At 44.6% G+C, this 14,258-nt stretch overlaps 1 protein-coding gene across 4 annotated transcripts in view; it reads left to right on the forward strand.

The window, feature by feature from the left end:
- Nucleotides 1-14,258, forward strand: part of TSNAXIP1 (translin associated factor X interacting protein 1) — a 1,023,806-nt gene that overhangs the window by 599,654 nt on the left and 409,894 nt on the right. For all 4 annotated transcript variants that reach the window (XM_069655260.1, XM_069655269.1, XM_069655286.1 and 1 more), the window contains one exon: nucleotides 4,240-4,436. In XM_069655260.1, coding sequence (XP_069511361.1) covers nucleotides 4,240-4,436 — 197 coding nt within the window. The remainder of the gene's footprint in view (nucleotides 1-4,239; nucleotides 4,437-14,258) is intronic.

A 14,258-nucleotide genomic window follows, 5' to 3' on the forward strand; every position in this document is an offset into this window, starting at 1 on the left:
CCGCTTCCCCAGTGGGAGTGGCCGTAGTGTGTTCCAGAACCGGAGTATGGAAGAACCTCTGCAAAAGAGGATTCCTTGTTCGGCCGTTTGGGACAGGGACCCATGTGAAACTACCATGATCTGCACCAGACAAGCCTAATGTTTACGATTTCAAAACCACATACGATCAGACGTACACGGATCTGGTTAAAACCTTTTTTTAGGACAATGGGATTGCTACCCGAAGCTTTGGAGAAAGTTGTTAAAAGCGCAGTTGTGCTACGATTTGACCTGGCGACATGCAGTTTATTTTCCCCACTGGATTGTATCTGCATACTTTCTAACTGTATGATTTTCGGGGTGCTACATGGATGTGTCACCTGATTCGGCTTTTGTGGTGGCCACAGGATTGGGTGGGATATGAAAAGAAGTACATTTGTTTGGACTAAGGTGTAAGGTTTTATCTTCACCTCTCCATGACCCCTATTCCTACATTAGCCTCCCACCCCCACCATTCTTGCAGTAAAATGGAGCAAGAGTCAGCGAATTGGGTTCCTCATTTATGGACTAAAATGATGCTCAGTGGGCATTGCACAAGTGGGCAAGATGAGTTTTTCCTCGTTGTGCCGCCAAACCTAGTGATCATGTGCAACCATTGGCAGCTTTCGCATGTATATCAACATGCTCACAATGGGTCCCCAATAACTCAACTTAATTCAGTGTTGTCAGATGAAGAATATGTAGGTCTTTATGTGCACTTAACATATCTCTACTGAAATATTTTTTAATCAACAATACATTTCATAAATAAAACTAGGTGTCTAAATGTCATTACTGCACATGTTAACAATTCAGTTAAGGCGCCTAATTTGTTAACTCAAGTATTGTATTTATATTTATGTGTTGAATATGCTATGCACCAGTGGATAGTGACACCATGTAGGACTTTTTTTGTGATAAGTACCAACATGCCTCATGCCTCATGCCTGGAAAATGCTGATCCAGTCCCCCTTGCGTAATTTAGATCTGGGACTTCTTGTCATTTGCATTAGAAATCCAGCATTGAAAGTCACACAATGCAAATAACAGAACAGTGCTGGATGAGCATGTGTGGCATGTTAACTTGTTTTAACATGTTCCAAAGAAGCTGCTATAATCAGGCCCAAGTTTTTGTTCGCAGCACCTCTGATTGCTGATGTCCCGCCCGTATTTTAGGTTCCACTTTGTAAAAGAAACAGTCAGTTTCAATGCTTATTACATTGGAGGATAGCTAAGGGGCAGCACGCTTTGGAAGCAAGACGACGTGAAGCAACACAGTTTCAATCCCCGGGTACGCGCTTAAAAACCTCTGGGTATTAAGCGCGTTATAAATAACCAATTACAAACTGGTGTTTAGTTGGTCTAATCAAGGATAAACAGTAAGCTCTTTGTGTACCACTGTCAAAAGCCTTGTATTTTGTCTGAAGCCGCTTTCAGAAACTGTACATTGCGAGCTATGGCTTGTGCTGGCTTTCGATGAACTGCCAAATCACAAAAAGATATTGAGCCTGCTTGAATTTCTTAGCCCAAACTATGGAAAAAGCTTGAAGTTTGACCTGGACAAAGTCTCTACAATTTTGGAGATTTGAGTTGGATCCAAATCAGTTCACCCAAGACTGCCTGACTAGACCAAGGCTTTCCATACCTTAGGTGCTTGCGCTGTGGCAGCTTTCTAGGAGGAGAAGTTCATGTATTTTTTTGGATGTCCAACAGGAACTTGATCTGGCTGCCTCTCCGTGTGCATCCCTTGACACTCATATCTGCATCCAACTGTGGAGGGATCAAACAGTGAAATGAACACAACAGAGTGCCAGAAATTCTAATTCTTCCATTCTACTACTTCACATCAAGCATATTTAAAAAGGCATGAGCCAATATTTCACAGTAAAACAGTTCATGATCAGAGAAAGATTTAAAGGAGTTTGTGCTTAAACCAATGATAGAAAACTAGCAGAATTGAGGCAGAGATAAAATAGAAAACTAACAGTTCAGTGCTCTGAGTGCGTCACAAACACTGTGGAAAAATTGAACTGTGGTCCTGCACGTGACACAGAGAATTAAAAGTCGCTCACCTGAGCAGAGCTCTGAATTCTTCAAGAAACGGAGCGTGGCTTAAATCTGAAAATCTTAAAGGGACCATCTAGTGGAAAATGTCACAATAGGTCTCAAACGCTAGCCAGACATCCCCAACCAAATATACATCCTAGAATCTGTAGCGTTGGTGATGCTGGATGGATAAAAAAGTGAATGTCACTTTTATAGTTTAGTTTAGTTTATTTATTTGTAAAGCGCAGCCAGGCCTGAGGGCAACTGGGTGCATATTCTTGAATACAGTTACAATACATTACAGTAAGGTCAGTGTAAATAGGTTCAAGCTCCCCCAGTTACAGGAAGATGCGGGGGAGCAGAATTCTCGTAACAAAGTCATGAATACAATAGTGTACAGGCAGAGGCAATGTGGATAAGCAGGTAGCTGTACAAGGTATATGGACATAATCAATGACGTAAACAGGTAAGTAGGCGACATGTACAAGGAAGCAAGGAGCCTTGTAAGAAGTGCTTCATGAGTGCTGCGTGAGCAGCCAGGTTTTGGTTTTATTCTTGAAGGTTTGAAAGGATGGCTCATTTCTAATGGGAACAGGCAGGGAGTTCCAGAGCTTTGAGGCTAGAACAGGGAGACTCACACCTCCGGCTTTTCGGAGTTTAAATCTGGGCAGAATGAGGCTGTAAATTTGTGGAGTTCTAGTGGGTCGTATAGAAGTATGTAGAGTGAGACGAGTGGAGAGGTATGGTGGGGCTTTGTTGTTCAGGCATTTATGAGTCAAGGCTAGTGTTTGCAAGGCGATTCTTTGTTTTACTGGGAGCCAGTGAAGATCGGATCTGACGTTGGAAATGTGGGAGCGCCTAGGGATGTTGAGAGCTGCCCTGATGGCATTGCTCTGGATAGCTTGCAGTTTGTTGAGGTTGGACTGACTAGTCCCTAGGTAGAGAGCACTGCACTAGTCGATCTTAGACATAATGAGTGTTCTTGTCAGAGCTTCCTCTCCAAAGTTATTAAGCATTGATAATAGAAACAGCTCACATCTGCTAGTACATTTTTCACTGACCTTGGAAGGATGAGGGGTAAAGTCAACCGGAAAAGATTCTGCCATGTGAAGTACACTTTACACCGCTATTTCTGTCAAAATGTATCTGGTGATAGCGGGGTATCATAACGGGACATAGACCAAGGACAGTAACTAGGGAACAGACATAAATAGGATATACATTTAGGGTTTAGGGCCGGAATCTACATGGCAACAATTTACATATATACATCTTTGTGTATCATTATCAGATAATGTAGACTGGAGGTCATTTGGGGAGAAGTAAAGGAGGGGGTAGCAGATGCTCTTTAAGCAGCTAACCAGTGGAACTAGAGTCAGATCAAGAACAATATCACTGATGGGCTGGCTGTGGTGGTCTGGGGGAGAGCATTCCAGTAGAGGGGGTACTTAGAGAGGAAGGGCAAATGCAGGCACATGGAATCCAGTGATCAGAAATATTGTGAAGAGAGAAGGACTGCAGAGATCAATCCTAATACATTAGACCAACCTGGCATATTTGAAGTTTCAATATCTGGTGTGAAGGACTGCCAAGCTAGAAGAATAAAAGCATATTACTTGTCCAATATGTATTGCCTTGGAATCTTTCCATTTTCAAACTGCAGCAGCATGTGATAAAAACAGCCATCACACTAGGAGCTGTTGTGTGCTTGGCTTAACAATGCAGGTTTGGGTTTAATTGCTAAGACCCAATTTTACTTCATAATACCATGCTCCACAATGGCATGAGCCATTCACTGATTGTAGAACCCTGTCAGAAGGAAACCTTGACATGTTGCTAGTGTTTATGGGTTTTCAGCAATCTTCTAAACATGACTGGTGGCCAGAATGTGGGATGGTACATGGCAGACAAACCACCAAGAAGAACCCTCAAGTGATGTACTTGATGGACCAGATATATGAAGGGGATCCCCAGTCCAAGGATACCCGAACAATATGCAATATGACATCTCTCACTTTCTATTTACTGAGCCCTTAATAGCTGACCCTTCTGCACCAGGAATTCCGGTTCACTTGCCACTAATTACTGGATAAGAAAATAAAACCAAGTGTGTGAGGGGTTGGGTTTCTCCTGTGTCAAAGGGCAGTCTCTTTAAGTTGTTCTTTGTTTTTGTAGCTCGCCAAAGAGAGCAGATTCGTTCCCTGGAGCCCCTTAAGTCCATGTTGGTTACAGTGTCTGAGCAGTGTGACCAGAAGATCCATGCAATGCGGGAGGAAGAGAGGCTGGAAATACGGACACTGAGGAAGGAAAAGGTAGCTTTACTGAGACAAATTGACAAGATGAAGATGGACAAGACCTTCCTACAAACACAGGCAAGTTCCACCAGGGTTGAGCTAGGCAATTATGCAAGGTGATTAGAAATTAATTTTGGGATTTGTGATAGAGGGCAAAATTGGACTACAGTGCATCATTTCAGTGGTAAGGTTTGGCAATCAAGAAAGACTTACAATACCCTGTCATGTTCTTCGAAACCTAACCTCAATGCAGTGTAAACAAAACCACTTCCTCTCACTGCCTTCTGTCCAGGACACCCTGATGCTGAATTCAACAATGGGGTGTTCTTAGAGTACACCATTGTCTTGTTCATTTTCTGGACTCCTCTTGACAGGCGTGGTTGGGTGGTTAATTATTAATATCCCTTGCCGCTCCCTCCCATGCAGACAGCCAGTTTCTGGGTTTTTATTTTTTATTTATTTATTGGATATTTGTAAGGCCCCTATACAACAAAATGGAGTTTCAAGGCGCCACAAGACAAAAAGTGTGGGGGGGGGGCAGTGAAGTCTTTATGGGAGAGCAACAGGGACACTTGAACCAAGGCCCACCTTGGAGGGGGGGGCAATGCTGCCTAATCTAAAGAACTTAGTGACCATTGTTTACAAAACTTAAATAGTACAAATCAATATATGTTATGGTTTGTTGCTGAGGCTCTGAACCTATTATCTCTCAGTTGTAACAAATAATGTCTGCTCTGATCAATTAATCCTGTAATGCTTTCTGTGTTCACTGTACTACTCATAATGTGCGCGTTCACTACAACTCCTGTAGCAATCTCATCTTTCTATGGGAATTATATTGATCATGTGCAATAGCCGAAATTGAAATGTATACTGATAAATGTAAGGGCAGCACTGGTTCAGAAGATAGCCCAGTGTGTTAAGCACTAGTTGCAGTGATGTGTGTTCATTTGCAAGATTAGAATACTGAATTCCAGCAAGGTGAACTCAGCCTTTCCTATGTTTCAAGTTGATAAATCTGCAGGTATGTTTACTTTCTTTTATAGCGCAACAGGTGTTATTATCAGCAGTGTACCTGTGCCTGTGGTTGGTATAAAAAAATCGAATATAGCATCACTATGGTGAAGGTCTAGAAATTGGTTTCTTCAGAAAGAGGCTTGTAAAGCCTAGGCAGCCACCTCAAATGAAGACTATAAAGTGTTAGTCCGAGAAGTGATTAGGTATGCAAATTCAAGACTCTGGAACAAAAGCGTTCATGCTTCTATCCTAGCTTCCCCAGCAGACGATACAGTGGTCCTGGACAAATGATCTTATTTCACTGACATTACTGTGCTGCCTTCCTTGAAAGGGTTGGCTTCTCACATGCTGGGGTTATTGCCCATTCATTACCTGATCTGACTTTTTATTTGGGTCATTTCAGCGCAAGGGGTCCTAGACAGAACAGGGCGGATCGGATATTGTAGGCCTTTGGAAAGCATATTTTAAGGTCTGCAAATTTGGCACAAAAAAACAGTTTGCTTTTTGTACAACTGAAAGATTTTTGGGCATGTTTATAAATAACAATTTCACAGGCCTGTGTTTTGGACCAATTTAAAGCATTAAAATACAAAAGAGAAATCCAGATGTAATCTTTTAGGATAACATCAATTAGTATGTTGGTACCTATATACTTCCCTTGATGATGGAGACAATGAAGCTAGAAACATTCCCATTTTGCATAATACGCTTCTATAACATTTTGATTTTAAAATTGTCATGTTAGGTTATGTGATTTGTCTACTTTCCAAGTCAGATCTATGAAATGGGATTATTTTAGTTCATGGTACATACTAGAAAAGCAAATGGTAAAGTGCAGAAATTGCAAAGGGGGCGCAAATCCCAGCTTCGCCTTTTAACCAATGTGTTATCATGGACATCTCATTTAATCTTGCATTGCCCAATCTGTCAATTGCCAGTCCCTAAACCATTCACAATTGTCTCCCTTCAGAGTGATTTGTTTTCAGGGTATGATCTTCACAACAGCTTTTGACAAAAGGGCTCTAGCAGGGAGGTATTTAGGGAGAGAGAGAGAGGGTTGGATATAGTGGGTCCCAGGCCCCAGAAGCCTTGTGGATGATGCAGAGGGTCCGTAACTTGATCCTAGCAGCAACCGGAAACCAGTGGAGAGACTTTAGGGCTTGAGAGATGCAGTCCCTGGGCTTGAGGCCAAGAATAAATCTTGCAGTCCTATTCTGGATTAGTTGAAGGGGCCGATGGGAGGATAAAGGAAGATTGAGGAAGAGGCTGTTGCAGTAGTCCAGCCTAGAGAGGACCAGAGCTCTGGAAACATTGACTTTCTGGGGAAGGTGAATAAAGGGAGAATACCCCTGAGGAGGTGCAGCTGATGGTGGGATCTTCTTGGCAAGGTCCACGATGTGGGGAGACAAGGAGCAAGAGGAGTCAAAGATGACACCAAGATTTTTTGCCTCAAGAAAGGGTGGAGGGAGGGGACCAATAGAGGGCGGCAGAGGGTAGGAGGTAAGGAGTGAGCTGCGGTCCCAATGAGAAGGATCTCAGTCTTACTGGCATTAAGGCAGAGATCATTGGTGGCACATTATTCCTGAATAGCAGTCAGACATTGAGGGATGAGAGCAGAGGAAGAGGAGGCAGAAGAGGGAAACATGAAGGAGAGCTGCGTATCATCTGCATAACACTGGAAGTGAGGAGAGAAGGAGGAGATCCGGTGGGCCAGAGTGGTAAGGTTGATGCTGAAGAGCCACGGCGAGAGCATAGAGCCTTGATGGATGCCGCAGGTGGAGAGTGTGATGGGGAGAGAAAAGGGCCCAGTTAAACCTGGGAAGGTCGGTCAGAGAGGAATGAAGTCCAGTGCCAGGCCTGTGATGCCAAGGGTGTCACAAAGCCGATTTGTCAGGGAGGAAAACAAACAAGGCTTCATGGAGCCCATTTTGTGCACAAGAACCCCATTTACAGCACAGAGGTGGCTCGGACAGAGAAAACCAGAGACAAGGTCCAGGACAGACGAGAATTCCTTATCGGCCGTGCCATTAAGTACCCTTGAATAAAATCCTACATGCAAACCCATGTAAATATACACATTAAAATAATTAATTACTGTACAGGTCTGCCTGCCTGCTACTGATCCACAATAGCTACGCATGTACATGTACATGTATGGGTTCTACAGAGCTCAGGCAGACAACCCCTCAAAAGGACATTTATTGTGAATCCAGAAGGTGTACCCAACTCTGAACATACACTTTTCTGCTGTAAAAGGGGTTGAGGTTGAAGAAGATGAAGGGAGAAAGTCCCTTTTGCTTTGGAATGTATTTATCAAGACTAGGCTCAAATAAGTGAAAGATGTTTCTTTTTCTAGTTTTGTATTTGCAATAAGCCATTTATTATAATCTCTTTACACTTTGAGTTAATAAATACAAACACTAGTTACGTTTCCATGCAGGAATCCAGATTCTTGTTCATGGCTTGTGGTTCTGGTGTTGTGAGATGGAAGCCATCCAAACCCAGCTCATGCTATTCTCATCCTAGCTCCCTTTAAAGAGAATATGTACTGTGGGGCACAGCCTGAATAGTTGGGGGGGAGGGGGAGGGTTGGACAGGTCATTCAGGATCACAGTGAGGAGGCTGGTAAATGGTGTGTCTTGGAGCTGTGTGTGGTCTTGGCTTGTTTGTGAAGGATTTGAAGCTTGATAGAATAACCACTTTTGATAATACTTCTTTTGCCTGTTTTTCCTGGGTGGTGAACGTGAACATCACTGATTAATCATAGGGCCTTCAACAAGGGTTCAGGCTCCCAGATTCGATCTTCAGGTCCATATCCCACCCATTCAACCAATAGTAGAGTGTTGCATCTGGGAATCTAGGAGGCAAGTTGCTTTGTATTATCTGGATAGCGTGTGGCACTGGTGTCTGGTTCATTAGTTGTTTGTAGATATTATAGAGTCCTCCGTGTTGGAGGAGGGAAATGTGATATACATTGTATATATCCCTACATGGGGTAGTTTCAATTTCATGGTGACTGTGATTGAATAAAAGCTGATATGTTGGGGCGTGAATTTCCTGTTGGTTCTTCTGAATTATGTGTTTTTGCTTGAGAGGCAGACCTACTTTTGGATGTGATTTCTGGAATTGGTTCTCCTTTTTCTGTTGGTTCGGATTTTGGCTGTCAGTCTTCTGACTTCCGGCAAGCCTTTCATAGAGTTTTATTCTAGTTGAGTCTTAGGAAACTCAGTCTGTCACTGTAGTAACTAGACATAGGTTGCTTATCACTATTGGCATAATTCAAAGGTGGGGGTATTTAGAACCGAATAAGGGTGTGGTTTTGATGGTGAAATGCTAAGTGTTGTACTTGAATTCTGCCAGTGGTAATACACATAACCATGTGTCCTCTCTTTGTGCACAGTAATAACTAAACTACTGCTTGTACACTGTGAGAAACCAAAAGGTGTCCCACCCACTAGTCCCCAGGATGTGTAATCCTGGTGGCCAGGACACAGCCATCGCTTTTGGATCCAGTTTTTGGGGGTGGACCAGTGCGGGCAGATCACCTGCGTGAGGGGTCTTCAGGGAGCCGGAGTGGTACAACGGATGGTGATACGCGGCATCCCCTTCCTTATAACTCCTTTACCCCATCCTACCAGGTAGGATATTTAGGAACTCTATCCCCTTCCCTTTTACAACACTAACACTTTCTCACAGACAGCCCGCTATGAGAGAAAACAGACCAACACCCAAGCAGTATACCCGACGTGTTTCAATACAATAGTCAGGCGAGGTCGGGCAATTACTGACCATCACACACACCTGAAGTCCATTAAGCTTCCCTACATGGATAAAAGGTGGGGCACGAGAGCACACTCGGAGCGAGGAAACGCACACAAAGAAAATGCAGTTTCGAGATGGCAGATCAACGAGAGAGGAAAGATGGCAAAACAGAAGGGGATTGCAAGGAGGGAAGTTCCCTTGACCTTTTCAACAAGGAACTGTTATTTTCCAGAAGCCACAAGTAAAGAAAGCGTAAGACTAGGAAACCAGGCCAAAGAATCCTGCATTGTGTATCAGATACCCAGCCCCTCCCGTGTCAGTAATCAAGGCAGAGAGAACATGCAGCCATCGTGGTACCGTCATTGGCTCCAAGAATAAAGCAGCATCAGTGAAATCAACACAGCCGGTGAGTTGGGGAGACCGATACAAGACCGGTCTGTCTTGAAGCCAAGGTTGTAAGCAGCAACATTGTATGGTGAACGCTGGAACGAACATTGTTAAAACACATGTGTTAAGAGACACAAATGAAGTTGAACTGCTGATGAGTGACTGAACCTTAAAGCAAGATACAGTACCTTTGACAGAGTGGTCCGGCAGAGCGTGGGTGCTCAATCAAAGGTCTCTGTAAGGTATCCAGCTGAGAAGCGGCAAAAGTGAAAGTAAGAAAAGGGTTATATCAAGAAGAGAACAAGTAATTGTGAATCGAAGTGGTCCTGCGACGGGTCAAGCAAAATCCAGCGCACAGTCGAAAGTCTTCTTGATGAAGTAGAGAACGTTGGGAAAAGTAGATGCGTTTGGTCTGAGGGGGACCCAGAGTTAACAATAAATCACCTGAGAAGTTGTATATGTGAAATCATACGAAGAAAGGAACTTTAATGTTTGTCTTGTTGCATCAGGCCGTCTGAAATAAGAGACTTTGAATGGCAGAGAGACTTTGGCACAGAAGGCCCTTATGTTGGAGTTTGGAACTGCATCCTCGTGCTAGAGAAGCCAAAGACTGTGCTAAGCTTGCGTGTGATGCTTTGTCCAATATGAAAATGCAGGCAAGGGACGTCAACGGCTTGAATATCCTGACATATCATTTTTTTAACACTAGTCTTTTGCATAACACTGTTTCCCACCCTATTTGTATTTAGAAGTAAGGATGGCAATAGTTTTATTAATATAGGCCCTTATATTTTGACGACTCGACTAGGACTGCGTTATTATTATTTGACGGTCGTAGCTTGCTACAATCTTTAGATTTAGGATTAGATAGGCGTTTTTCAAACCCAATTGAATTTCAATAAACACCCTTGAACTACTATGATCACTTGTGTCTGTCTTACTGTTTGATACCATGCCTTCCTTACAACACTTAGTTTGTTCTTTCTGACTGTCCATCCTCTTGCTAGTGATATCCAGATGTCAGTCTGAAGTCCACCCCCATCAATCCTTAAAGTGATGAACAAAAACAAGACATGACCTATGGCCACCATTTTAAGATGACAACTTCTGGAAAACCGCAGACATGAAGAATGTCTTATAGGAAAAACGTGGCCAGTTCAGCAGCTGAGGGGAACCTGCAGAGATCTCAGAGATGGCTTATCTTAGTGAGGTTTTCAACCAATAACCCATCCCATAGTCATCCCCTTAGAGAGTGGTAGGTCGTAAACATATGTGCCACGGTTGCAGTGGTTCTGGAAGAGCAATGGGGAGAACCATTAAGTCTCTATTTATTTCCTTTGCCCAGTCGCAGACATCACATCCTTAGACATATAGGTGGTTACATCTTTACCATTGCTTTGCACCAGACCTGTCTATAATTCATAGTTTCTTCTTTCCATAATGTTAGTTAGGGGTCTATCATTGCCCAATTCTAAAATCTGTTGTTGCGCCTCTCGGGAGTCCTACCATAGTGCTTGTTTGATCATCAATAAGTCATATTCTAAGTACTTCCCTGGTTGCTAAGTCCTTCTTGTTCTTCCTTTCTGTATTCCTTTTTAACTAAGAAAAGAATCCATCTACAGAGGAGGTGAGGAAGGAATGATCTCCACTAGAAGCATGTTTCCCAGTGCCAGAGAGTAAAACTTGGTCATCAGTATTAATATCCCAATGCAGTTCTCCTTATCAGCTTCAGCAAAACATACACTGCACATTGTCCAAACACATTCACATTGTCCAGATAATGAGTCAAGGAGTCAATTGCCCCAGCCCAATTTGCCTGTGTGATCCCTCTGGGACAACAGGGACTTAGCAGGGATCCCTGGGAAGGACCCGCACCACCAGTTGTGCACATTCATAGTCCTCTCAAAGTCAGTGAGCATGTGCTCTCTTTCTTTCCATCTCTCTCTATTTCCTCTCTCTTTTCCTCTGTTTCATTCTCTCTTTGTCTCACAATGAGATACAATCTGGGGGCCGTGGCCTACCATTTCCCTACAAGTCCACCAATCACTACTTCATCTCACAAGCCACCCTAACACTGCCGCCTGACTTTAAAACAGCAGATCAGGATTTTAAGTCTTCAGCCACCAGCAGGCAGATAACAATCAGTGAAAATTTAAAAGAAGAAAATCATTACAAACAGCTGAAAAACATCAGTGGGAAAAAGGATGCATTGGGGTAGTCGCCCATAGAAATAGGACACAGCCAAATAAGACAGGAGTGAGGGAGGAAGAATGGGCCAATCAGATGCCTTTATAGGCAATCAAACTATTCAGCAGGACTCTAAAAGAGCTTATGCCTGGGCAGTTCAAAGCGCCAACATAGATACTGACCTGGAGGCAGGAGGAAGAGAGAAGGATGAAAGCCTGCTGAGGGCCACATCTCGGGCACTGGATAAGACCAGACTCTGAGAAGGATAACAATCAGAAAGCCTGTGGAGGCTACGTCTCAGGTGCTAGCAGGAGCCAGAGACAGAGAAGGTGAATCCCAGAAGCCTATTGAGGGGTAGCCTGCAGGGCTGGGAATAAACCAGCCATGGAAAGAACATCAGAGGGAACTATAGCCCAAAGGTGTGCCCCCATGGCTGCTGGCTAATTATATCACAACCTGAAAAAACCCCAAGCAAGGGGGGAGGGAGAAATAATAGCTGGTAGAAGTGTGTAGAAATGTTTCATTGTTGGCCCAGGAGGTCAATCTCCAATTATCTGGGTCTGACCCATAACCTAAAGCAAGTGGGCTGAAGTACCTGCTGGTAAGTGAAATCAAGAAGCAAATTGGGCACTCTTTCCCCCGCACTCAGTAGTCAAAAAACGAGCTAAGTGTTATTTACCTCAGTCTGTGCATTCGATTAGGGAATCCTTAAAGGATCTGTAGTCCCTTAGGTAGGCCCTGGCACCATTTGCATAAAACCCATGGTTCGTTTATTCTACTTTCTATCTTGTGTTTTTGTTGGAACCTTAGAAGTTCACTCCAAAACATGCCATTATTATCCATTCCATTTGGTAGACTCTTGTCCATTCCTGTTTTTTTTTTTTTTAAATATAGTTTTTATTAACATATTTTGAGGTTATTACAACAAACATGTCATTTCAATTCGGTACCATTCCCAGAAAAAACGTTCAAACAATAAGCCTCCCCCCCAACCACCCTCCCCTAGCCAGTGAACAGGTGCCAATTTCAAACTTGTCTTGCAGGGACGCATTGTGCATTTTTTAAGTTTGGGCTGTTAAATAGATTAGTGCACACATAGTCTAGGGCTCAACCTAGCAGCACCCCGTGAGAGGGCGCGTGCCTCGTACAACGGATACCTATGAGGTCCCCACATTCCTCCTGGCTCAAAACCCAAACAGGCCAACAGATCAAGGGCTCACCCCTCAGGTCGGCCGCTAGTACTTTTCAAAGAAGGGGAGCCAGAGTTCCTCAATGTTAGATCTGGATTCATCCAGGACATGGGTCAGAAATTCCATATCGTATATCGTCCAAACCTTTGCAACCCATTCCCTCTCATCAGGCATGTGCAGATTCCTCGACTTCTGGGCCAAGCAGCTCCTGGCCGCCACGAGCATGACCTGTAACATGTGGCCCTGGGTGTCCTCCTGGTCATCACCCACCTCGATGCCGAATAGAAGCAACCAGGGACAGAGGGGCCTAGAAACACCATCCACCCCCCTGATCCAGGATAGGACCTCTCCCCAATATGACTGCACCCTCGGGCAAGACCACCACATGTGCATGTAATCCCCTTTTTCCTTTCGGCATTTCCAGCAGTGTGGGTCGCAACCCGGGCTCATTCTGGCTATCAACTGTGGAGGGTAGTGCCATCTGTGTAAAACCTTTAGAGCTTGGTGTCTGTACTGGGGGGAGGTCGTTGAGCGGTGGGCCCGGATGCACATTTTAGTCCACCTTTTATCATCTATTGCCGTGCCCAAATCTATTTCCCATTGTGTCCGTGCTGGCGGGGGATCCCTGGGTATCGAGAGCAGGAGGAGTTTGTACAAACGGGATATGACCCCCCTGGAGCCCTATGTGGAGATGATCGTTTTATCGAAGTCTGTGAGTTCCCTCCTGAATGTGTCCCCCCATGAGGGTTCGGAGAGGTCTCCCTTCAGTTGAAGGTAGCGGAAAGGTGAAAGCTTGCCCAGCCCCAGGGCTTCCTCCAGGTCCAGAAGGGGCATGAAGGAGCCGCCCACCCACAAGTGGCATGCCCTAACAAGGCCCGCCTCGTACCACCTCTGATACGCGGCCGGCTCCGCCACCTTGGCTATGAATGGTGGCGCCCAAATACAACTTAATGGGGACGGCCAGGTTGTGAGCCATCTGTAGTAACCCCCCTCCTTCCATACAGACCACAGAACGCCCAATACCGGGTGGTCCAGAACCCGCCTGGGGATGTGTGTTCTAGGGACCCACAACCACTCGTCGAGCGTGACCGGGGCGAGTAGCCTATTAGCCAGTGCTACCCATTGCTTTTCTGACCCAGGGTTGAAATGGTCGACCAAAGTCCTCAGCTGGGAGGCCCTGTAGTATGTGTAAAAATCTGGGAATCCCACCCCTCCGTCTTCCTTGGGCCTTGTTAGGACGTCGTAGGAGATCCTATGTTTTTTCCCCACCCAGAGGAACCTGAGCAGGGTGCGTTTCATTGACTGTAGGAACGCGGCGGGGACCTGAGTGGGGAGCATCTGGAAGAGGAATAGGAAT

This window comes from Ambystoma mexicanum, chromosome 1p, assembly GCF_040938575.1.
Source record: "Ambystoma mexicanum isolate Mex_15411 chromosome 1p, UKY_AmexF1_1, whole genome shotgun sequence".
NCBI lineage: Eukaryota > Metazoa > Chordata > Amphibia > Caudata > Ambystomatidae > Ambystoma > Ambystoma mexicanum.